This window comes from Hemitrygon akajei, chromosome 6, assembly GCF_048418815.1.
Source record: "Hemitrygon akajei chromosome 6, sHemAka1.3, whole genome shotgun sequence".
Classification (NCBI taxonomy): Eukaryota; Metazoa; Chordata; class Chondrichthyes; order Myliobatiformes; family Dasyatidae; genus Hemitrygon; species Hemitrygon akajei.
Window position 1 is genome coordinate 175,567,966 of NC_133129.1, and position 27,569 is coordinate 175,595,534.

A 27,569-nucleotide genomic window follows, 5' to 3' on the forward strand; every position below is an offset into this window, starting at 1 on the left:
GTTAACAATTATTTAAGTTTGATTATTGACATTTGCGCATGTGACTGCTCTGCCAGTTGTTGATTGCTCATGGCTGTTTGCACTATTGTCCTGTAAATTGTTCATTGCTATTGTGTTGTCTGTTATGTATAGTCCTGGCACCAAACCACAATCAATTCTGGTATGTTTCACAAAGTGATTCTAATTCTGAAGTGCAGGAGACCAAACCGTTTCCTGGGAATGGCAGAACTGATATATGAAAAGACATTTGGTCAGTTAGGCTGTGAGCTTATAAGAATGTGAAAGGAATTCGTAGAATCCTGACAGGATTGGACAGATCAGATAAAGGAAGGGTGTCTTTGATGGCTGGGAAGTCCAGACAAGGATAAGGGATGGGTCATGTAGGTCAATACTAAGCTCCGTATATTCAGCTCCAATGTGAAAGCCTTCCTGCTATATGGATCCGAAACATGGAGAATCACGAACACCAGCCGCAACAAGATCCAGCCCTTTCTCAACAAGTGCCTCCGGCAGATCCTCCGCCTCAAGTGGTACCACAGAGTGTCAAACCTAGACCTATGGAAGAGAACAAACCAAGAGCCCATTGTATTCCAGATAAGGAGGAGGAAGTGGAGATGGGTCGGCCACACCTTGAGGAAGAGCCAGTCGAATGTCACTCGACAATCACTCGAATGGAATCCACAAGGGAAGAGAAGAAGAGGTCACCCAAAGCAAACCTGGAGGCGTAGGCTTTTGGATGAACTAAAAGCCACCGGCCATATTTGGGAGACTGCAAAAACATCTGCTAGAGATCGCAGGAAGTGGAGGACTTTTGTTGAGGCCCTGTGCTCCATAAGGAGCGAAAAGGATTAAAGAAGAAGATGTAGTGCTGAGATGAGGTAATTGTTTTCCCCCACAGAGTGTGGCAAACCTATGAAATTCCCTGCCAAACAAAGCAGTTGAAATCAAATCAGTGGCACTATTCACAGCTGAGCAAGCTAGGGCTCTTTGGAGTGGAGGAGAATGAGGGCTGACTTGATAGAGGCGTACAAGATGGTAGGAGCATTTACTGAGAGGGACATCCAGAAACTTTTTCCCAGGACAGAAATGGCTAATATGAGGGTTACAGTTTTAAGGTGATCGGAGTAAAGTTTAGGGACGATGTCAGAGAATTTTTTTTTAAACACAGAGAATAGTGGGTGAATGTGACACCCTGCCAGGGATAGTGGTAAAGGCAGCTATAATAGAGGCATTTGAGAGATTCTTGGATAGACACATAGATGATAGAAAAATGGAGGGCTATCTGACAGGGAACAGTTTGATTGACTTATAGTAGGCTGAAAATCCGGCATAATGTCATGGGCCAAATAGACTGTATTGTGCTGTACTCTTCAATGTCCTATGTTCAAAACATTAAATATGTTAGAGTTAGACACTGTTCCTTTGGCAGGAGAGATCAAAGGATACCACAATCATATTGAATGGTGTAGCAGATTCAAAGAGAAAAAAATCATTCTTTCTATGTTTTTCTATTCCTGTGCCTTGCACAACTGAATCTACAATTGCCCTTGCAAGCCTATTCAACCAGAAATGAAATCAATGATGTCCTTGGATAGAGACATACTATATTCTCTCAAGAGCTCAGTTCATTCATTGTGTTTCTCCCACGGACTCCTTTTGGCTATTGAATCAGCAGCATTTTTCTTGATTCACAAATCAGTCACATTTAACTTTAAAGGATTCAATATTAAATGTTTTGTCATCAGTACTAAGCAAAGCCAATGTCCAGAGTCCCTAGTAAACATCACAAATTGACAGGGAGCACCACTAGTTCTCCACCAACTTGCAGTTATCACATTATACACCTTTTCCATTTGGATTCTTACCTGGCTTGGCTTCATTTGCCGGTATTTCCTCCACACATTCAGCAGGAAACCATCCAACCCTTCCTCGACAGCTGCCTTCCCAGAATCCACCTTCCCCGATACTCAGAACTAGATGGGCAGGAAAAGGAAAAGAACATAGTTAATTAATCCATTTAGATAAATACACACCTTAAATGAGAATTGTGTATGAACAGGAGAGCATGAATAAGAAGCAGGGGTCTATCTCTACTCCCCACTCAATAAGGTTATGGAATCATTCTGAATATGACAGGCCCTTTCAGGACACATTATCCATGCCAGATCTCATGCCAATCTACAGTAATCTCAAATGCCTGCCATAGTCCCGTATCCTGCTAAACTTTTTCTATCCAAATACCTGCCCAAATATCCTATAAACACTGTACGTGCGTCTGCCTCGACCATCTCCCCTATCTACAGTTTTCAGATTATCACCACCTTCTATGTGAAAACTCCTCCCTCAGAACTCTTTTAAATTACTCCCCTCTCACCTTAAACCAGTGCCCTCTAGTCCTGGACTCCACTTCCCCTGGGAACAAGACTCTATCTACCTACCTATGCCCCTCATAGTTTTAATAAACCTCTCTAAGGTCATCATTTGGCCTACATTCCAGTGAAAATAAACTCAGCCTATCCAATCTCTCCTGGTAACTATAACACTTCATCCTGGGAAACATCCTGGTGAACTCTTTCATTCAAACTCATTTGCTACCACATTTTTCCTGGAGTGTGTTAAGCAGAAATGTACTCAGTACACCAAGCATGGTCTAACCAACTCTTATAAGGTTCTAAGACATAGGAGCAGAATTAAACTATTCAGCCCATCGAGTCTGCTCTGCCATTCCATCATGGCTGATTTATTATCCTTCTCAAACTCATTTCCCCCATAACCTATGACGGCCTTACTAATCAAGAACCTATCAACTTCCACATTAAATATACCCAGTGACTTGGCCTCCAGGGCTATCTATGACAATGAATTCCATGGATTTCCAGCCACCCGGCTAAATAAATTCCTCATCTCTGTTCTAAAGAGACATCCTTCTATTCTCCACATCCACTCTGTCTAGACCTATCAATATTTGATGAGTTTCTATAGGATACCCCCATCATTCTTCAAGACTTCAGCAAGTACAGGTCCAATGCCTACTCATACTTTAACCCTTTCATTCCCGGGATCGTTCTCATGAACCCTGTTTGGACAATTTCCAATACCAGTACATCTTTTCTTAAATAAGGGGTCCAAAACTACTAACAATACTCCAGCTGTAACATGATGGTCCAACTCCTAAACTCAATGCTTTGACCTATGAGGTAAATATACCAAATGCGTTCAATCAAATGCCTTTGGAACTTTAATTTCATCCCAGTCTTCTCAGCACTATGCACATTTTCCCCAGGGCTGTAACTAAGTAAAATGTAGGTATGAGTAGCACACTGATGCAAGTATGGTGAGTGGTGCACATCAGCATACCAGGGGAATCCTAACATGTCCTCAACAAAGCAGCTGTAATGTGTTAACCCAGAACTTTGGGCTGGATCATGCTAACGATAAGCCATAGGTTGTTTGGAAGAAAACAGGCTGCCGGCAGTATGCCACACAACTCACATTATTAACATTGTTTATTCTTATAACAATACAACACCACTGAAATAAGACTATTGGATGCATCCCTAAGTATAATAAGATGGATATACGATCTCACAATCTACCTCATTATAGCCAAAGGCCTAGATAGAGTGAATATGGAAAGGATGCTTCCTATAGTGACCATAACCATATCGATGAGGACCAGAGGGCGCAGCCTGAAAATAGAAAAATGTCTCTTTAGAACAGAAATGAGAAGGGATTTTTTGAGTCAGAGAGTGGTGAATCTGTGGAATTCATTGCCACAGACAGCTGTGGAGGTCAAGCCATTGGGTATATTTAAAGCGGAAATTGATACGTTCTTGGTTAGTAAGGACATCAAAGGTTATGTGGAAAAGGATGGAGAATGGGTTGAAAGGGTAATAAATCAGCTATGACAGATTGGAAGAGCAGACCTAGTGTGCTGAATTGCCTAATTTTGCTCCTACGTCTTTTGGTCTTATGGTTATGAATTTGCAGTTTATTGTCTACCTGCACTGCACTTTCTCTGTAGCTGTTACACTTTATTCTGCATTCTGTTGTTGTTTAGCCTTGTTCTACCTCAATACACTGTGTAACATTTGAGGGTCTGAAAGAAGATGGCGCCAGCAAACAACACTATTACGGGTGACATTCTCTAGATGGTCCACAAAACAGTTTCTTTCACTTCTTTTACTTCATCTTTTTCAAATGTGGTTCTGGTTCTGTAGGAGACTGTGATCTACAGTTTACTGGTGTGCTATTGGACTGATTGAGCAATCTGGAGCTTTGGTGTTTCCGAGAAAGTTCCGGAAGGCAAGCAGCCTCGAAGCCAGGAAGCTTAGAGACCATAATCTCACTGATCTCAACGATTAAAACTTTGAGTAAGATTGAAACATTTAGTCGAGTGTAGAAGGCGAGCCAGTGTTCAGCAAAATCTATCAGCGTCTCACTCACTGCTGCTCGAGGAAAGTGTCTGTGTGTTACGGTCTCACTCTCCCTCTCATTTACCGCCTCCCAAAGGAAGGCTCTGCATTTGAATTCATATTCATATTAATTCTCCCTCTCTCTCCCCCTCCCCCTGTTGGAGGATGGTACTGAAGTTTTGGTTCTGCGGTTTGTGCACTGGATTGAGCTGAACCGAATATGGACTCTTTTGATTTTGTTGTTTTATTTTCTGTGTTTTCGCTCATTCTTTCGTGTTGCTGTTTGCATGAGTTGCACTGCACATGTTGGCGTTCTTGTTGCCATTTGTGTGAATTGTTTTTTTTTGCGCGGGTGTTGATGCTGTTCTTTGAATGGGTTCCATGGCTTTCATTGTTTTGTGGCTGTCTGTGGAGAGGATGAATCTCAGGGCTGTCTACTGTGTTTATTATACTTTGATGATAAATTTACTTTGAATAATAATCTGATCTGTAGGAACAGTACACAAGACACTATATCTCAGTACACGTGACAATAATAAATCAATTCCAATTCCAGTTGGTGTTGGCATGAGAGACATTGGTAAGACTACAGTTCGAAGCCTATTGTTTAGCATCCTGTCATCGACAACTCTGGAGTTTAAGGTTCGGTGTTTGGTAATCAGCAGAATCTGTCGAGGATCGATATGTGAGTATTGAATTGCAAGTCTGGAATTTGAGGACCATTAGCCAGAGCCCTAGGTCTGCGAATCTTTGTGACTCTGCTGTGGTAGCTGAAGGCCCAATGTACATTTTTCCAAGTCTGTTTGAACCATAAACAATGGTCTGCTTTGGGGTTAGAGAACTCTGTATCTGGGAGGAGACCTGGGCTTGTGTGGCTGCTGTTTTTGTTGCTTGTGTTCTGTTTTGATGTGCTCTGAGTTGTTCTGCTAAGCATGAGGGCATGCAATTTTGGCTCCAGAATACGTGGCAACACTTGTAGGCTATCCCCAGAACATCTTCGAGTGTTTTGTTTGTTAACACAGATGACAAATTTCATTGCATGTTTCGATGTACATGTGAAAAATAAACCTGAATCTTGAATCCAGCCTAGTGCAGTGGGTCATGCTGCTTACTAACAGTGATATAATCAGCCTTGGGATGCTTTGTGAAGTTTATTTATTTATTTTATTTTATTTAGAGATGCAGATCAAATCAGACCCATCCAAGCTTCACCGTGTAGCAACCCACCTATTCAACCCAAGCCTAATCACAGGACAATTTACAATGTCCAATTAACCCTTTGGAGCATGCGAGGAAGTCGGAGCATCTGGAAGAAACTTCCTGACAGAGGACACCTGAATTGAATTCCAAACTCCGGGGCCTGAGCTGTAATAGTGTCGCACTAACTATTACGCTACTGTGACGCCCCACGTTCAAGCTGCAATGTAAATCTGTAGTTCCGACAAGAGGCAGATGTTACAGCAACTAGCTCAGAGTGACACCATGGTTAGCTGTGAGTAAGCAGAATTTGCAATTTTATTCCATAATCTATTGAAAGTGAATTTTTAAATGTCACTGAAAATTGAAGAACGCAATTACTGAATAATTTATCCGGACATTTTAGACTCGGTGTTTGCTTTTTATTACATTTCTTAAGCTAACCTTTCAGTTCATTATGGATACTCAGAAAAGAAATCAGAACACAGTGAGATCTGCAGTCAAAATACAGATGTCATAAATACCACCAGAATTGCTGTGATTGGGGTGCCATGCTCTGATAATTAACCCACCATCACTGTAGACTGCATGAGGTTGACCTTGACTTTGTAGACTTGAGTAAAACAACTGATGTGGAAAACTACTTAATCAGCATCCGGTTTAATATCACTGGTATACGTCGTGAAATTTGTTAACTTAGCAGCAGTGGTACAATGCAATACATGATAATATAGAAAATAGTAAATCAATTACAGTTTGTGTGTGTGTGTATGTATATATATATATATATATTAAATAGTAAAACTAAAAATAGTGCAAAAACAGAAATAATATAAAGAAAGTCGGGTAGTGTTCATGGGATCAATGTCCATTCAGAAATCAGATGGCAGAGGGGAAGAAGCTGTCCCTGAATTGCTGAATGGGTCCCTTCAAGCTCCTGTACCTCATGTCCTGGGTGATGGGGGTCCTTAATAATGGATGCCACCTTTCTGAGGCATCTCTTGAATCCACAGAAACCAAGTAACAAGATATATATACCAAGGGATGATGGTTTGGAATGACTTGTGTCACTAAATCGTAGAACGACAAGATTGATTTATCTTACCTGCAAGTTTGCAAACCATAATTCCTTTCCTTTGCCTTTTCTATCCCTAAAGTAGGCTTGCTTCATTTATCTACTTTAGAATTTCTGGACTTCAATTCCTGTGGTGCATTCATACTTATAGTTTATGGCCTAATTCCACCACAGGAAAAGTCCACTCACCATTAAGCACATCTGCAAGGGGTGCCATAGAAAACAGCATCCATCATCAAGGACCCCCACAATCCAGCCCATGCTCTCTTCTCACTGCTACCATTTGGGAGGAAGTATTGGAGCCTCAGGCCCCACACCACCTGGTTCAGGAACGGTTAATACCCTTCAACGACCAGGCTCCTGAAACAGCATGGATAACTTCACTCACCACAACACTGAACTGATAGTTGAACATAACCTATGAACTCACTTTCAAGGACTCTACAACTCATATTCCCAATATTATTTATTGTTTTTTAAAAAATTATTTGTTTTTTATTTGCACAGTTTGTCTTCTTTTGAACATTGGTTATTTGTCATTCCATTTCTTTGTAAGACCTTAAGATATAGGAACAGAATTAGGCCATTTGGCCCATTGAGTCAGCTTAGCCATTCAATCATGGCTGATCCTTTTCCCCCCTCAACAGCATTCCCCAGCCTTTTCCCTGTAATCTTTGATGTCATGGCCAATCAAGAATCTATCAAATTCTGCCTTAAACACATGCAATGACCTGGCCTTCACAGCTGCCCTTGGTAACGAATCCACAGGTTCACCACCCTCTGGCAAAAGAAATTTCTCTGCATCTCTGTTTTAAATGGATGCCCCTCTATCCTGAGTCTTTGTCCTCTTGTCCTCTTGACTTCCCCACCATGAGAAATATCCTTTCCACATCTACTCTGTCTAGGCCTTTCTACGTTCAAAAGGTTTCAAGGAGAACCCCCCCCCAATTGTTCTACTGTGAATGCCTACAAAAATGAATCTCAGGGTAGGATATGGTGACATATACAGTACATGCTTTGATAATAAATCTACTTTGAACTTACAACTTCAAATTATTTCCATGTTTATGTATTTTTCTCTCTTGAAATATTTCCATTTTTTTGCAGTTACTGATGAGATTAATAAATACACATGTTTCTTCCACACATGCCACAGCAGATTTGTAGTTCTTGCCAGAGGTATAATTAATGTTAGTATCGTACAACATGGAATCTCTTTTCCTCATTATCAAATCTCCAGTGCTGAGCTCTATGAATAGTTGACACATTATACTGAGTTTGACAATATTAGATATAAGAATGGGAATTCCCTAACAACCAATGACCAGGTGAACAAACAGCTCTCAGTAAATGCAGAATACACGGCCAATCAGATTGGTAATTTCCATAGCAATTTTAGCAGACATTTCCAGCAATTTTATCAAAAATGTAGCAATTTCATTCAAGATTGCTTTAATTGTGTGCTGCTGTGTGAAAAAGTATTGCTTAGAATGTATGGCACAGAAACAGAGATGTGGTCTGACCTGCTCAGTGTTTCTAGTGCTTAGTGTTTCTGTTAAAGGATACGAGAAAGAAAGGGACAAAGGTTCATGCTGATGGATTTAAATGTGGAAAGGCCAGGGGAGGCTCAGGTAGAGTATAACCATTCCCATAGATTGGATGGAGCAGATATCCTCATTCTAACCAATATATCCTATATAATTCTAAGTTTTACCCTCATGAAATTTCCCTAAAGGTTTTCTTTTGTCCTATCACACACCTTTCTTGCTTTTCTCGTTTTCCACCCATCTACTCCCATGCCCCAATTCTTGCTCCCTTGACCCTACTCGTACTAAAGCACCTCCTGCTAGGGGTGCATTTCTACTCCTCCAAAAGGAGAATAAGAATGAGGGGTGACCTTGCTGAATGTTGAAAGGCCACAATAGAGTGGTTGTAGAGAAGATGTTTCCTATGGTGGGAGAGTCTAAGACCAGAGGACACAGCCTCAGAATAGAGGGGCATCATCTTAGAGCAGAGATGAGGAGGAATTTCTTTAGCTAGAGAGTGGTGAATCTGTGGAATTCATTGCCACTGGTGACTGTGGCAGCTGTCTTTGGGGTATATTTAAGGCAGAGGTTGATAGGTTCTTGATTAGTCAGGGCATGAAGGGATATAGGGAAAAGGCAAGTAATTGGAGCTGAGAGGTAAAATAGATCAGCCAAGTGGAGCAGATACAATGGGCCAAATGGCCTAATTCTGCTCCTATGCCTTATCGTTATATAGAGTTATACAGAATAGAAACAGGCACTTCAGTCTAACTTGTTCATATCAATGCAAGATGCATTATTACACTCATAAACACAAGAGATTCTGCAGATGCTGGAAATCCAGATCAACACACATAAAATGCTGGAGGAACTCAGCAGGTCAGGCAGCATCTATGGAATTGGATGAAGAGTCAAAACATCAGCTTCCATAGATACTGCCTGACCTGCTGTTTCTCCGGTATTTTGAGTACACTAATCCCATTTGCATGTGTTCAGCCCATATTCTTCTCCTCTTTTCAAAAGTCTTCTAAACTTTGTAATTGTACCTGCTTCATTCAAATCCTCAGGCAGTGCATTCCATGTTATGTGTAGAAAAAGTTGCTCCCCAGATCCTGCCTCACCTTAAACTCAAGTTTTAAACCTCCCCTACCTTGGAAAAAAGTCTATGATTATGTCTCCAATCTAAGCCCCTCATAATTTAATAAAGCTTTCACACTTTTTGTACACTTCTATATTAAGAACTTGCATAGTATCATGAGGAACATAAATGGGGTGAATTGCCCAGTCTTTTTCCCAGGGTTGGGAAACTAGAGGACATAAGTTTATGGTGAGAGGGGAAAGATTTAATAAGAACTTGAAAGGTAATTTTCATTTTTACACAGTGGTTGGTTTGGGTGCGTGGTGGAGATAGGTCTCTACCAACGTAGGTGTAAGACGCTCCTTCCCTCCGCTAGCCTGCAGGACACCCTTGGGCGAGAAGAAGCACCTGCTTAGCCCCGTGATCAGAGTCACGTGAACCCATGGGAGTAAGTGGTGAACGGTTGTAAGAACAGCTGGTGCCTATCACAAGCCATGATTATGTGACTACTGACATTAGGCAGACAATCTTTGAAGAGTTATGATAATGGCCGAGGTCACCCATCTTGTAAAGACACTCCCCAGAAGAACGCAATGTCAGACAACTTCTGCAGAAAAATTTGCCAAGAACTATCATGGTCATGAGACCATGATCACCTACGCCTTACAACACAGCATATCATGATGATATTACATATATATGGAATGAACTGCCAAATGAAATAGTTGAAGCAGGTAAAATAACAACTTTGAGAAGACATTTAGACAGATGCATCAATAGGAAATATTCAAAAGACAAAGTCAGCATAAATTCATTAGCAAAGTTCATACATATCATCATATACGACCTTGAGATTCATTTTCTTGCAGGCATTTACAGGAAAGTAAAGAAATGCAATAGAATTTATGAGAAACTATACATGCAGACTGACAAACAACCAAAATACAAGAAGTAAAAATGTGCAAGCAATAATAAAATGAATAAAAATAAATAAGTAAATAAATAATACTCAGAATGTGAGCTGTAGATTCCTTGACAGTGAATCTGTAGGTGTGGAGTCTGTTCAGCATTGGCCGAACTTGGGAAGAAGGACCCAGCTTGGATGGACATGTTACTTTTCATGGATAAACTGGGCTGAAAGGCCTGTTTCAGTGCTCCGTGATTCCAAGGTTACTCCTCAGCTCCTTCCCTCCAAGGATAACAATCACGGCCTTTTATACCTCTCATTATTTATATACCCATTTGTACTCCAAAATCCATTTACATTGTTTATGCAAGTTCGTACCCAAAAACACTTTGATGTATTTTGTGCCTCTTTTACAATATTGAAATGATATCTTTGATAAAGTCATATATATGATTCCATTAGTGATAGTGACTTATATAAAGTTAGATGTTTACTGCACAAAAAGTACTGTCCCCTCGTGCCTATCATTATCTTTATCCAATTGTAGCTGGAGAAACATCTCTGATGACTTCTCTCAGCAACAACTTGTGCTGTTATAACTGTAAAGGAAGTCAGATACTCTCACAGAGCAGCACACATAAAATACTGGAGGAGCTCAGCAGATAGGCGGCATCTACGGAAAGGAATAAAGAACCAACCTTTTGGGCCAAGGTACTCATCAGGTCCTGATTAAGGGTCTCCATCTGAAACATCATCGCTTCACTCCTTTTTTTATTCATTTCTATGGATGCTGACTGACCTGCTGAGTTTTTACAAGATTTAGTGTCTGTTGCTCTGGATTTCCAGCATCTGCAGAACCTCGTGTGATTGAGATGCTCTCACAGTTCTTTTGGAAAGTAGTTTCACTACCTGTCTAGCCTTTAAAGTTTTTGATGAGATCTCTTCTCATTCTTCTAAACTCTGAGGATTGCAGTCCAACTCTACTCAAACGTACAGTGATTACATCATTCATGGAGTCATACAACACAGAAACAGGGCTATCAGTCCAGCAAGTCCATATTGACTATCAGGCACCCAATGTACTGAATATTTCCTTTAATGGTCACTACAGTTTCACAGCAGTTAACGCAATGCTAGTACAGCTCGGGCATTCCGGAGTTTGGAGTGCAATTCTGGCGCCATCTGGTAGGTGTTTATGCATTTTCCCCAAGAATGCGTGGGTTTCCTCCAGGTATTCTTGTTTGCTCCAGAATCCAAAGACCTACTGGCTAGTAGGTTAATTGGCCATTGTAAATTCTCCTGTGATTAGGATAGTGTTAAATAGGTGGGTTACTGGGTGGGACAGCTTATTGGGTTGAAAGGGCCTGTTCTGTGCTATAAATCTACATAAATAAATGAATAAATTCCCTCAATGGCAAACATCTCTCAGATAAGGAGACCAAAAACCATATGCAATGCTGCTGGTGTTGTCTCAACAAGACCCTGTACAATTACAATAAGATTCCCTTCTCCCTGTAACCATACTCCTATTATAGAGCCTACCATACCATTTGCTTTCCTAATCACTCAATGCATCAACTCATTGGCCTTCAGTGACTTGTATACAAGCACAACCAAGTTCCTTTGAACATCAGAGGTCTGCACAACATTATGGGCTAAAGGGCCTGTACTGGGTTATATTGCTCTATTTTATGATATGTTACAACTAACATTAAAATAACAAAAGGCCTCAAGGCGTCACCACAGGAAGAGTTTGACTCTGAGTCGTATAAGGAAATATAAAGGCATAAGGGTAATAACTGGGACAAAAATGGTTTAACAAGTCTCTTCTCAAGGAGCGACTGATATACATTCAGTGGTCACTTAATTAGGTGCATTCTGAACCACGGTCAAAATCACTTAGATCACATTTCTACCCCATTCTGATATTTGGTCTGAACACCAACTGAACCTCTTCACCATGTCTGGTGACTTTTACCCTTTGTGTTGCTGCCACATGGTTGGCTGATTATATATTTTAATGAAAAAGCAGGTTTACAGGTGGTACCTAATAAAGTGGCCACTGAGTGTACTGTAAGTTTCCAACGAGATACCCTCCTCATTTTTTTTTTAACTCCCATAACTACAGGACCAGAGCTATTAAACACTCCTCATAAGTTAACCCTTTCATTCCCATGATCATTCTCATAAACTTCCTCTGAACCCTCTCCAATGCCAGAAATCCTCTCTTAGGTAAGGGGTCAAAACTGCTCATTATAGTCATAATGTGATCTGGCCAATGCCTTATAAAATCTCAGCATTACAACCTTGGATTTATATTCTCATCCTCTTGAAATGATTGATAGTATTGTACTTGCCTTCCTTTCAGCGGACAAGGTCAGGACCCTTTGTCTGTTCTGAAAGATAGATTGGAGGTAGCCAGGAAAGGGGAAGGGGTGGAACAAGAGGTAGCAAGTGATTGGTGGATTTGAGTAAGGAAGGTAGCAAATATTGGTGGATGTAGGTGAGGAAGGTAGCAAATGATTGTTAGATTCAGATAAGGAAGGATGATAGGTCAAAGGAGGAGGGGAGTGTGGAATTTGTAACAGATGCTGGGAGGAGATTGGTGGAGATGACAAAGGAATCTGTTAGCGCAAGATGCTCCAGCATGGAACCAAATAAGGGAGATGGGCAAACACGAGAAAATATGCAGATACTGGAAATCCAAAGCATCACACACAAATTGCTGGTGGAACTTAGCAGACCAGCAGCATCTATGGAGAAGAGTGAACAGTCAATATTTCAGGCCAAAATCCTTCATCAGGACTCTCAAAAATTTTGGATGTGTTGTCAGGAAGATGGGGACAGTGGCTGGAGGGCAAAGAGGACAGGGTGCGAGGACTATGTACATGCATGGGTAGGTGAAGGGCTGCGTATGAGTGAGGGTGGGTGAGAGGACTGTATGTCTGTGGATGGGTGAGAGGACTGTGTATGAGTGGGGGTGGGTGGGAAGGAGGAATGGGGCTGGTTTTGCTGTTGTTGTTCTGTTTTGTTGCGCTCTGTGCTGTTCTGCCAAACATGGCGTGCATGCTATGTTGGCGCCAGAATGTGTGGCAGCACTGGTTGGCTGCCCCAGCACATCCTTGATGGTGCTGGTTGTAAACACAAATGACGCTGGATCTTTCGACGCACATGTGATAAACAAATCTGAATCGGATCTGAAGTGGAGGGGAGGGGATCCAGTGGAAGGAATGTGGGGGTGATGGACAGATGGAGTTGGTGGAGAATGGGAAAGGGGAAAGAATCAAGGTGATTGGCGGCTAGAGGGGTGTAGGAGGAACCAGATAGATAAGGAGGAGAGAGAAAAGGGACAGAGAGGGAGCAGTATACCTGTAAAAGGAGAAATCAATGTTCATCTAATTGGATTGAAGACTATGTAGGTGGAATATGAGGACTTGTTGCTCTACTTTGAATTTAGCTTCACCCTGGCAGTGACTGACCCAAGGCTAGAGAGGCCAGTGGGGACCAGACAGTCATAGGGGACAGAGCACAGGGCTCAACAAAGTGGTTGCCTGGACTCGCTGATGTAGAGGGGGCCACACGGAGAGCACCAGATGCAGTCAACAAGGCTGGAGGAGAAGCCACATGTGGAATGGACACTTAGGGACCTGGATGGTTGAGAGGGAGAAGGTGAAGGGACAGGTGTTACATCCCCTAGAGCTGCAGAGGAAAGTGCCTGGCAATGGGAAGGAATAGATGAAGGGGGATGAAAGACCCAGAGAGTCATGGAGGGAGTGGGCCTTACAGTAAGTGGAAAAAAATGTTGGGGAGAAGAAGATGTAGCTGGTGGTGAGATCCTGTTGTAGCTGATGGATATTTTAAAGAATGGAATGCTGGGCTAATAAAGTGAAAGGTAAGGATGAGGGGAAGCTGTTCTCTTTGGACAGAAGTGGGGTTCGAGCTGAAATGAAGTAAATAGGGGAGATATGTTTGAGGGCCCCATTATCCATAGTGGGATTGGCATTGTAGTCAGTACTGACCTGGTAGGCCTTTCCTACACTATATTGTTTTAGAAACATAGAAACATAGAAAACATACAGCACAATACAGGCCCTTCAGCCCACAAAGCTGTGCCGAACATGTCCCTACCTTAGAACTGCCTAGGCTTTACCATAGCCCTCTATTTTTCTAAGCTCCATGTACCTATCCAAAAGTCTCTTAAAAGACCCTATCATTTCCACCTCCACCACCGCTGCCGGAAGCCCATTCCACACACTCACTACTCTCTGCATAAAAAACTTACCCCTAACATCTCCTCTGTACCTATTTCCAAGCACCTTAAAACTATGCCCTTTCGTGCTAGCCATTTCAGCCCTGGGGAAAAGCCTCTAACTATCAACATGATCAATGCCTCTCATTATCTTGTACACCTCTATCAGGTCACCTCTCATCCTCCATCGCTCCAAGGAGAAAAGGCCGAGTTCACTCAACCTATTCTCATAAGGCATGCTCCCCAAACCAGGCAACATCCTTGTAAATCTCCTCTGCACCCTTTCTATGGTTTCCACGTTTTCCTATAGTAAGGCAACCAGAAACGAGCACAGTACTCCAAGTGGGGTCTGACCAGGGTCCTATATAGCTATAACATTATCTCTCGGCTCTTAAACACAATCCCACGATTGATGAAGGCCAATGCACCATATGAGTCAACCTGCGTAGCAGCTTTGAGTGTCCTATGGATTCAGACCCTAAGATCCCTCTGATCCTCCACACTGCCAGGAGTCTTATCATTAATGCTACTTTCTGCCATCATATTTGACCTATCAAAATGAACCACTTCACACTTATCTGGGTTGAACTCCATCTGCCTTTTGTACAAACGTATGTTGCGTTCAAATACATCAATATAGCAACCTACTTTAAGAGATGAAAGGTTTAAAATTTTAATGGCAATGAGGTGGAGGTAGAAATGGAGGACTGCAAGTAATATTAAAAGGAATTGGTGTTCAGTGGAGCTGTGAGGCAAAATTTTAAACACAGAGTTGACTAGAAAAACAGATGAGAAAAATCTAAATAAGTACCAATCAGAATGTGCAAGGTTTAACAAATTATGTTACCAGAGATATCACATCAACTGTAAGTTCCTGCGAGTGTGCAAGGGAAACTAATAAAAATCAAAGTTTTATTAATTCCGGTGCAAAGATACAGGATTGGAAAGTATCTGCATCATTTTCTCAGCATGGTGTGTCTTAATAAAGCTGTTTTAAAAGGCTCCAAAAACATCGCAAAACCGATATTTGAAAGATGATGCGATTGGGCTCCCTCACTTAATGCTGTTCTCCTTCCAGCAGGTCCTGGAAGGCATTGGCCAAATTTCGTGCCGATCCCAGCACTAGCATACAGCTGGGGTGGTTAAGAAGGCATATGGTGTGTTGGCCTTCATTAGCTTGTGCTTAAGATCCACAGAGTAGGTTTCAGCTCTATATGACACTGGTTAGACCACACTTGGAATATTCAGTTCTGGTCCATTCATTGTAAGAAGGATGTGAAAGCTTTAGAGAGGGCTCAGAGGAAATTGATGAGTATACTACCCAGATTATAAAGCATTGCTTATGAAGTTTGGTTGAGCCAGCTAGAACTTTTCTCTTTGGAGTGAAGGAAGATGAGAGGTGATTTGATAGAGGTATAAGATGCTAAGAGGCATAGATAGAGTGATAGCCAGAGACTTTTTCCTCAGGGCAAAAATGGCTAAACAGGGGAACATGAATTTTAGGGGACTGGAAGAAAGCACAGGGGAGATGTCAGAGAGAAGTTTTTTTTTACACAGAAAGTAGTGGGTGCATACCACTGGACCTGGACTTCTGAGGTCGAGAGATTGCAACGGATTTTCCACTTTAAAAATGCTCCTGCACAGGTTTCCTGTCATCCTCAGACTTGATGGACTACCACCATCAGTGGGAGCATGGAACGCACTGCCATGGTGAAGGCAGATGCATCAGAGACATTGAAGAAAATCATAGATAGGCACATTGATGAAAGAAAAAGGAGAAGCTACGTGAGAGGGAAGAGTTAGATTGATCTTATAGTATGTTACAAGGTTGGCACATCATCATAGGGCGAAGAGCCTCTGCTATGTTGTACTGTTCTACGTTCTATGTAGCTCATCAGGCTGGCCCTCAAAGTCACGATCTTCAAAACAGCTGCTGGAGAGAGATGTTTGCTTTACCATGGTTACTCCAATGATCCCGAGAGCAGGGACCTGCTCTCACAGAAGTTGTTCTTTGTTCAAGAGGATCACTGAAATGCTCCAGAGACACTGCACAGCCTACCTGGCAGGAAGTTGTTGGGGAGGGTTTAGAATGGCAGGTGGATAGGGATCATAGGAGCAGAATTTGCCCCATAGGGTCTGCTCCACCTTTCGCAAATGGCTGATTTATTTAGAATGAGCCTTAAATCCCACACTACCAGGTTCAGGAACACTTACTACCCTTCAACCATCAGGCTCCGGAACCAGTATGGATAACTTCATTCATGTCAATCTGAATTGATTCTACAAAGTATGGACTTACTTTCAAGGACTTTACAACGCCCATCTAGTCCATGTCAAACCATTAATCCACCTAGCCCAGTCAACCTGCACTCAGTCCATAGCCCTTCATACCTTCCCATCCATGCACCCATCCAAATTTCTCTTAAATGTATAAATCAGCTCCACATCCACCACTTGTTCTCAATATTATTTATTTTTAATTATTAACATTATTGTATTCATGCAGTTTGTCTTCTTTTGCAAATTGGTCACCTGTCAGTCTTTGTGTGTTATGAATATTTAGTGGACACATCAATGTTCATCATCTAGAAATTAATTAATAAGCCATATTCTGGTACACCTTACATTTTTAAAATTCATTTTTGAGGTTAATGGCCACCCACCAGACAGGAAAACAGGTATATATCCACAACCAAGTTGGCTGCCATCAACATGCATTCTGACATTTTTCTCCCCTTTCTACATGTTGGCTGAAGAATGGAGGGAAACAATAAGGTGGGCAAACCCTTGAGAAGGTGGGCACAGTATTCCATTGCCTATGGGCAAGATTGCATTTCAGACTGTTTCTCACCATCGTCAGTAACCTCGAGGAATTTGACTCAATCATTGGTGTAAATGAGTGGTTGGTGTCTAGTACAGACATCTCGGCTAAAGGGCCTGTTAAGATCAGAATAAAATTTGGCCATTTAGCTCATCGAGTATGCTTTGCCATTCTATCATGGCTGATTTATTATCCCTCTTAACCACATTCTCCGGCCTTTGCCACCCTTACTAATCAAGAATCAATGAAACTCCACCGAACTCCATAGAACCGATGACTTGGTATTCCCACAGCCATCTGTTGCAATGAATTTCACCATTTTGCTATAGTCTGGCTAAAGAAATTTCACCTCATCTCTGTTCTAAAAGGACGTCCTCCTGTTCTGAGATTGTGCCCTCTGGTCCTAGGCTCCCCCTTCATAGGAAACATCTATAATTTCCACACTGTATGTTTCTATAACTCCATCATAAATTTCTGTAACACGAGAAAATCTGCAGATGCTGGAAATCCAAAGCAACACACACAAAGTGCAGCAACAACCTAGCACTCTACGTCAGTAAGACGAAAGAGCTGATTGTGGACTTCAGGAAGGGTAAGACAAAGGAACACATACCAATCCTCACAGAGGGATCAGAAGTGGAGCAAGTGAGCAGTTTCAAGTTCATGGGTGTCAAGATCTCTGAGGACCTAACCTGGTCCCAACATATCAGTGTAGTTATAAAGAAGGCAAGACAGCGGCTATACTTCATTCGGAGTTTGAAGAGATCTGGCATGTCAACAAATACACTCAAAAACTTCTATAGATGTACCATGGACAGCATTCTGACAGGCTGCATCACTGTCTGGTATTGAGGGGCTACTGCACAGGACCGAAAGAAGCTGCAGAGGGTTGTAAATTTAGTCGGCTCCATCTTGGGTACTAGCCTACAAAGTACTCAGGACATCTTCAGGGAGCAGTGTCTCAGAAAGGCAGTGTCTATTATCAAGGACCTCCAGCACCCAGAGCATGCCCTTTTCTCACTGTTACCATCAGGTAGGAGGTACAGAAGCCTGAAGGCACACACTCAGCGATTCAGGAACAGCTTCTTCCCCTCTGCCATCCAATTCCTAAATGGACATTGAACCCTTGCACACAATCTCACTTTTTTAATATACAGTATTTTTGTTTTTTTGCACGTTTTTTAATCTATTCAATATACTTATACTGTAATTGATTTGTTTATTTATTATTATTATTCTTATTTTATTTTTTTCTTCTATATTATGTATTGCATTGAACTGCTGCTGCTAAGTTAACAAATTTCACATCACACGCCGGTGATAATAAACCTGATCCTGATTCTGATTCTGAAATCAGCAGGCCAGGTAGCATCTATGGAAAAGTGTAAACAGTCGATGTTTTGGGCCAAGACCCTTCATCCAGCATTTTGTGTGTGTTGCTACTGATTTCTGTGTTGTGAGATCAATCCCTGTCACAGATCCTTACAGAATTCTTGGAAGAAATATATCCATTAATGGGCACCTATAACTACATTCTCTTCGGTTAATACGCTTTTTAGTTAATCCAGGCTCATGAACGATTGCACAGGATGAAGTACAAAGGGAACTGATTGTGCTGTGATGAGAAATCGGCAGATGATGAAGATTGTGACTTGGGGCATACTCAAATTTTTAAAAAAATACAACTTTGAACACTTAATGAGAGGCACATTCCTGATCTGATCAAAGTGAATTGTGAAGCAGATTCATTCACACTCCCAGTAGTGCAATTCTGATATGTCAGATGTTCTGTTACTAACATATTAAAGATTAGGGGCATTGAGCACATGTACCTTGAAATGATTCCATTAAAATGGAGACATGCTGACCACATCTGAACACTCTCTATTTTAGAAGATCCGTTAACCTATTTAAATCAAAGATCCCTGGAAGAGTGGAGTTTGACTGGACTTTGTGATGCAGCCAACATTTACACAGTCAGCAGTGATCACAGCTTGACAGGACAATATCTCCAAGGGCAATGGAGTTCACGTTGGATCATGGAACCATCAGAAAATAAGACATCATAATTATGTCATAAGAATGAAGGCCAAGTTCTTCAAGATATACCTGAGGATTTTATATCCTGAATTGTGATGTACACAAAGAGGTCAGCCCATCATGCTGGACTAGCTCATTGATTTTTTTCTCTTCTTTTATATATTTATCCAAAATATGAATTGTTTTTCAGTCATCACACTCAAAAGGAAAAATGCTGATTCATTCTTTGCCAGTCATAGACCACAGAACATTGCAGCACAGTACAGAATCTTCAGCCCTTGGTGTTGTGCCGAATTTTTAACCTACTCTAAGATCAATCTAACCCTTCGCTTCTACATGGCCCTCCATTCCTTTTTCACCCATGTTGCTCTAGAGCAGGGGTTCCCAACCTGTGATCCAAGGACCACTTGCTTAATGGTATTGTCTACGGCATAAAAACGGTTGGGAACCCCTGCTTTAGAGTTTATTAAGTGTCTCTAATGGATCTGTCCCGACCACCACCACTGACAAGACATTCCACTCACTCACCACTTTCTGTACAAAGAACCTGTCTCTGACATCCTCCTTATACTGTCCACCAATCATTTTTCTATTAGCCATATCTTAGCTAACAATCAGGTTATTTATTTATACAATTTCTTTTTATTTAGAAATACAGCGTGGTAATAGCCCTTCTGGCCCAATGAGCCCGCGTCACCCAATTACACCCATGAGACCAAGAACCTTACAAACCCAAATGTATTTGGAATGTGGGAGGAAACTGGAGCACCCGGAGGAAACCCACGTAGTCATGGGGAGAACGTACAGACTCCTTACGGACAGCAGCAGAATTGAGCTCCAAACTCTGATCTCCGGAACTGTAATTGCATTGCATGAGCCATTATGCTATCATGGTGCAACACAAAATATTGTATGTGTTGCAGCTAATGTCAGCAGTCCCTCTATACTGCACAATAGCTGGTACTGCAGAGCGTTACGCTAACCACCTCACTTCCGTGCTGCCTCTGGGGATCTTTTCTAAAGTTGTGATTAATCTCTGACACTTCTAGGTCCCATCATTTTACAAAGAATGTCAAGGAGACAGGAAGATTAGTGGAGGAAACAGGGAAACATTATGTGCAGGAACAGGAGATTCTACTATGTTTGTACTCATTCATCGTGCAGCCCCTGGACAACACTGCCAGGGCCAGCTTGAATCACACGAACTCTCTGCAATTTTCATTCTTCTGTGTGAGCTGAGCACTGATGGCAATGCCAGCATTTATTGACCATCCCTTTGTGCCTTTGTGAGTTGTAGTGTGCGGGAGGAGTGGTAGTTTTTGACTAACAGCACTAAGTGTTGTGAAGATACTGTAAGAAAGGGAAACTGTTGGGAGTGGGTTAGTCATAACAAAGCTATACCCTAAGTACTAGATTTATGCCATTCAATCTGGCCTTGTCAGTGATTTCCAATATAAAACCACTTCTCACATCTTTTTAAATATTTTTAGAACCTCTTTTTCAATAGCAGGTTGACTAAAATATACCCAGGCTTAAATACACCCAGGAACTTGGCCTCCACCGCAGATGGTGGCAGAGCATTCCACAGATTTACTGCTCTCTGGGTAAAAAAAATCCTCCTTACCTCTGCTGCAAAAGGTTGCCCCTAAATTTTGAGGCTGTGCCCTCTAGTTCTGGATACCCTTACTATACGAAATATCCTCTCCACATCTACCCCATCTAGTTCTTTCAACATTCGGTAGGTTTCAATGAGATCCCCCCTACTTCCTTCTAAATTCCAGTGAGTACAGGCCCAAAGCTGCCAAATACTCCTTAAATGTTAATCACTTCATTCCTGGAATCATTCTCGCCATCTCTGCTCTGCTGTCATGCCTGCCGGTATCCTTCTTCAATCCATCTGGGAAGGCTCCTCTCTTATGCCTCTGTAATTCCCTTTACCTGCTCCCAGTACAAAGGAGCTGCCAAATCTCTGACTGACCTCCAACCCAGGCAGAACTTGCACTGGAATCTCTTCTGGAATTAGTTACTGAGGGCAACTTGGCAAATTGGTAACTAGCGACAGAGGGTGAGGGTGGAATCTAGTTTTTACAACCCTGTATTACTTTGAATAAATCTACTGAGCAAAAGTCTTGAACATATATCTAGCTAGGATGCCTAAGACTTGCACAGTACCATAGCAATTTTATGTGTTGCACTGTACTGCTGCCACATAAAGAAACAAATTTCATGACATATGTAAGTGATGATAAACCCGATTCTGATATGTGAGCTGGAAGGGGGCAGGGAGAGGGGAATAATGTTTTGGAAAAAGGAAAGGGAGAGGGGAGGGAGTGGAAAGCACTACAGAGGCATTCTCTAATGATCAGTAAACCAATTACTTGGAATCAAACGACCTTGCCTGGTGTCTCAAGGCCGGATGTGTCTGTACCTGCGCCACCTTCAACCCCGCCACTGGCACCCCTTCTCCACCGCCTGTCCCATGCCACACTTGTGGAGCTCCACTCTCACCATTCCCAACATCATTTACTCACGCCTATTTACAAACTTGCTTTCCACTCCATGATGACAAAAACAGTACTGTGCAAAAGGTTTATGCATCCTAGTTTTATTAATGTCCTCAAGACTTCTGCACAGTGTGACAAATAAAGCTAGTCATTATTAATCTTTTAATTCTTTAATCTTTTACCTGTCCTAGCATCCCTGAAGACAGCACCACAGGTGGATAAAGTTTGGTCGGTACAGTTAGCATAACGCTATTAGAGCACTCGAGAAGCCAGTTCAATTCCCTCCACTGTCTGTAAGGAATTTGTGTATTCTCTCTGTGACTGCATAGGTTTCCTCTAGATGCCCCAGTTTCCTCCAACATTTCAAAATGTACGGTTCGGGTTAGTGAGTTGTGGGCATGCTACACTGGCACCGGAAGCATGGTGATGCTGGCCAGTATATTCCTCACTGATTCAATTTGATGCAACTATTGCGATCTAGGCCTCAAGCTGCAGACCAGGGAGAGACACACAGAAATGCTACAGTGCGGTTGAGCTCGGCTGGGGCCTGGCATTCCCCCATCAGTGCTGCCCTCTTGTGTTTGAGTGGTGCAATGACAGGCTGGATTGCCTGCGCCTGCACACTGCCAGGGCACCGTACCATCAATTACTGGACATCGTCGCTCAGGGTCTTGGACTATATATATGTTTTTTTTCCAAGTGAATATGCTTCTTTGCTGGCTATTTTTGAATTTTACTCACTATTTTGTAGTTTTCTTGCTACTTTGAATGTCTTTGCACCTTGCCCCAGAAGAATGCTGTATAGCTTGAATGATAATTAAACTTGATTTCATTTGATTTGAAATTATGCATTTCACTGTATATCCTGATTTACATGTGACAAATAAAGCTAATCTTTCTTTTTCCCTTTATCTTTGATTAGACATTTAGCACATCTCACTGATAATTGTCATTAAGCTCCAGTAATCTGGTATTTGTGGGACTTTGGTGGTGCCGGACGAGCAGGTTGTCCAGAATATTGGATGTTACTGCCTATGAATACCCCAGCACACTTTAAATCCACATTTTTTGAATGATATGCAGTAAGATAATAAATTTTCCCGAAGCTGTGATACGTGTAAAAGAAGCAGACAAATTGGAGTCCCAGTGGGTTAAAGAAATCAGAACCCAGTGAGGCAGAGACAAAATCCTCATGAGGCCCCTAAAACAATGAAAGGATGTATCTCATCAGTGATGTCTCCTCAGAGATAAAGGGCGTATCTCCTCATAAATGGCAATGGTGCTATGGTTTAAAACACTAAATTAACACTGGTGAAGGTAATGCATCACACACAAAGCACTGGAGGAACTCAGCAGGTCAGGGTATAAACAGTCAACGTTTTGGGTAAGACCCTTCATCTGGGCTGGAAAGGAAAGGGGAAGAAGCCAGGATAAGAAGGTCGGAAGAGGGGGTGGAAGATCAGCTGGCAGGTTATAGCTGAAGCCAGGTGAGGGGGAAGGCGGGTGGGTGGGGGACGGAGGTGAAGTGAGAAACTGGGAGGGGATAGATGGAGGCAATAAAGGGCTGAAGAAGAAGGAATCTAATAGGAGGAAAGGGAAGGAGGAGGGGAATCAAAGGAAGGCAATAGTCAGGTATAAAGGGGTGAATGAAGATGTCTTGGTCCAAAGCTGTCTACCTGTCACCTCCCAGCTTTTCACTTCATCCCCTCTCCCCCATCCACCTTTCCTCTCACATAGTATCACATCACCTGCCAGCTTGCATTCTTTCCCCTCCCCCCTTCTTATTCTGGTATCTTCCCCCTTCCATTCAGTGCGGATGAAGGGTCTTGGCCTGAAATGGCAACTGTTTATTCCCCTCCATAGATGCTGCTAGTCTTGCTGAGTTCCTTTAGCATTTACAATACTGCGCAAAAATCTCAGGCACATATATATAGCGAGCGTGCCTAAGAGCTTTGCACTGTATTGTATATTGGTTAAAATAGGAAGGTGGTTGGGAAACATAGGTAAGAGTACTTAGCTTTGTTTTAGCTCATTGGATTAAATGTTATTTGGTAACTGGAAAGACATTATATACAGTACTGTGCAAAGTCTAGCATCTGCTGAATCTCTTGATTGAGGCTTGATAGAGGTGTATAAAATGATGATGGGTATAGACTGAGTGAATGCAAACAGGCTTTTTCCACTGAGGCTAGGGGAGAAAAATACCAGAGGACATGGGTTAAGGGTGAAGGGGGAAAAGCTTAAAGGGAACATTGGGGTGGGGGCTTCTTCACACAGAGAGTGGTGGGAGTGTGGAATGAGCTGCCAGATGAAGTGGTAAATGCAGGCTCACTTTTAACATTTAAGAAAAACTTGGACAGGTACATGGATGAAGGTGTATGGAGGGATATGGGCCAGGTGCAGGTCAGTGGGACAAGGCAGAAAAATGGTTCAGCACAGCCAAGAAGGGCCAAAAGGCCTGTTTCTGTGCTGTAATGTTCTATGGTTCTTGTTTTACTGAATGTGATGACTGTGAATGTGAAATATTCACACTATTTCTTCATTGGTATATATTTTTGAATATTTATAAATTTTAATAACTGAAATATATTTTAAAAATCCAAACAATTGGATACCATCTTATTGCTGTAATAATGGGCAGCATAACTGTTTTAACAATGTTAGGTGAGAGTTAACTATTGGCCACCAAGAGAACCTCCTGGTATTTCCAAACACCATGGCTCATTTCCATCTACCTGAGAGAAAGCTGCAGCTTCAGATTAAAATTACAATTAACAGTCTGCAGCTGCAGCAATGCTGCACCGTTCTGCACTGCATTGGAGCAACAGCCTAGAACCACAGGGGTGGTTTATTTCTGGTACATCCTGTGTTCTGGAAATGAAGTGTTACTTCGGGAGCAGTGGCTCAGAAGAATCATGCTGCAATATTATGACATCATGCCCGAAATAACATCGAACATATGACTCACACAATGAGACTGGGGCCCTTTAAATTGGCAGTGGGATATTAATAAAGACCATATTATAAAGCACAGCAATATAAACAGTGACATTTTTGAGGTTAGTTACATATAGGAAGCTGCAATTATCTGAGGGTGCTGCTCAGAGTTTATACTAGTTCATTATAGAGTCCCTCCAGAGGATTGTTCTGTCACTCTCTACTAAATTAACAGCTGAGGTGACTGAATCACATAGAGAAGCAAAGAAGGAACTTTGCAAAGGAAAGGAACAGAAAATCAGAGATGTCATAAAAGGCAGTTTACTCCTTTTTAAAACTATTGATATATACAGGTTGTATTCCCTTAAAAAAGAGCAGACTTCTGTAGTTGGATTTTTCAAGGTCAACACAGCATTTAAACATGCCTTTCGGGAGCACATTCAAAGTGATTGTTTGATGGAGGGCAAGTTCATGATGTAGCCGGTACTCCAAGTGACTTTCTCTTAGTTTGAGATCACAGAGCTTGTGATCACGTGAGCCGTTGCTTCTGGTGAGTAAGCGCAAGATTTTAAAAGTGAAGGGGGCTTGTTGGGACTTTAGGCCGAGTTTAATGGTAAATACAAGCAGGCTCTTTCCACTGAGCAAACACGAGGAAATCTGCAGATGCTGGAAATTCAAACAACCACACACACAAAATGCTGGTGGAACACAGCAGGCCAAGATGCTGCTTGGCCTGCTGTGTTCCACCAGCATTTTGTGTGTGTTATTGTTTGTCTTTCCACTGAGGTTGGGTGAGACTGGAACTTAAGGTCGTGGGTTAAGGGTGAAAGGTGAAATATTTAAAAGGAACCTGAGAGTGAACTTCTTCACTTAAATGGTGGTGTAAGTATGGAACTCACACAATGAGAAGAGTGGATGCAGGTTCAATTTCAACATATGAATAGGTACATGGTTGAGAGGAGTGTGGAGGGCTATGGTCCAAGTCCAGGTCAATGGAACTAGGCAGAATAATGTTTTGGTATTGATTAGATGGCCGAAGGGTCTTTTTCTGTTCTGTAGTGCACAATGACTCTTTGACTAGAGTTAGGAACCTATTCGAGGATCAAGTTCATCCTATGGTTCAGTGCAGAAAAGATGTGTCATATAGGTTCAATCAGAAGGTATTATCTCCTTTAGCAGTTTCAGTTACTCTTTTCTGAAGTCATGCTAAGACAAATCAAGCACCACCTGTGATTCAACCAACCACAGTTATAAATAGTATTGAAGTTGTGCTTAGCCATATAGTTGTGGAGCATGGGGAGCAAGCACAGTTGCTACAAGCTGAAAGGGATGTGGGGAAAGGTCGGCCTTCAACCCTTCAAGTCTGAGAGTTAACAGGAGGAAATCTGCAGATGCTGGAAATTCAAACAACAACACACACAAAACGTTGGGGGAACGCAACAGGCCAGGCTGCATGCATGGAGCAGAATAAACAGTCAATGTTTTGGGCCAAGACCTTTCACTAGTCTCGGTATTGGGACTGGTTGTTACTTCCATTGGGGAGGAGGCACAAGAGCCTGAAGATGCACACCGTCTGGTATACTGGGGGGGTTGGGGGGGGCTATTGCTCAGGATCAAGGTAAGCTACAGAGAGTTGTAAACTTAGTCAGCTCTATCATGGGCACTACCCTCTGTAGCATCTGGGACATCTTCAAGGGGCAATGCCTCAAACAGGTGGTGTCCATCATTAAGGACACCCATCACACAGGACATGCCCTCGTCTCATTATTACAATCAAGAAGTATATAAGGAGTCTGGAGAAAAACACTCACCAATTCAGGAACAACTTCTTCCTGTTTGCTGTCCAATTTCTGAATTGAAATTGAACCCATGAACACTACCTCGCAACTTTTTAAAATTTTTTAATTTTGCACTACTTATATGATTTAACTATTAGATATAAATATATATATATTTACTTACTGTAATCCACAGATTTTTTTTCTATTATTATGTATTGCATTGTACTGCTGCCGTAAAGATGACATATTTCATGATGTATGCCGGTGTTATTAAATCTGATTCTGAATGATGTAGGAACAGCTTCTACCCTCCACCATCATATTTCAGAATGGTCCACAAACCCATAATTGCTATCTCACTATTCTCTTTTCGTATTATTTACTTATTTATTATTATTATTATTATTATTATTACAGTGGTTATATATCTTTTCACTGTACTGCTGTCATAAAACAACACATTTCATGTAACAATAAACCTTATTCTGATTTGAATTCCTTAAAGTTGGTTTGGTTTGGTTCTTTAAGGTTGATACAGCCAGGGATGGTAATGGGGATAAGCTCCCAATACCTATTAAATGCACCCAATGGCATGCACCTCAAATAGCCTCTGACAACCAAGGCTCCTAGCCTTCACATATGGCTTAGGTACTAGGCCCGGCGGAGCCATTTCTACTGACAGGAGTAAGGGCAAAGGCGGGTTACTGGTGCCTTAAAACCACTCACTTTCGGCAGATGGAACTCGTCAGCCATGGTTGGCAGCTCATCAAAAAGGAGGAAAACTCTGATCTCAAACCTCCTTTGCCTTGCAGCTAAACCCACTCATGGGGAAGGCTTTGGGAGTAAGCCCAGAGGGAAAAATCTGGAGCTGGATTCCCTAAGGCAGTCCTATGCTGTGTTCAATGCTGACTGGCAACTCCGGTGACACTGCTGGTGCCAAACAGTTGCAGCAGTGTGTGATATCTACAAGATGCTCTGCAGCAACATACCAAAGTTCCAGACCCACAACCACTACCATCTAGAAGGACGAGAACAGCAG

General features: G+C 42.0%; 1 protein-coding gene across 3 annotated transcripts in view; it reads right to left on the reverse strand.

Moving 5' to 3' along the window:
- Positions 1-27,569, reverse strand: part of shank2b (SH3 and multiple ankyrin repeat domains 2b) — a 1,185,964-nt gene that overhangs the window by 608,949 nt on the left and 549,446 nt on the right. For all 3 annotated transcript variants that reach the window (XM_073049802.1, XM_073049805.1, XM_073049804.1), the window contains one exon: positions 1,866-1,973. In XM_073049802.1, coding sequence (XP_072905903.1) covers positions 1,866-1,973 — 108 coding nt within the window. The remainder of the gene's footprint in view (positions 1-1,865; positions 1,974-27,569) is intronic.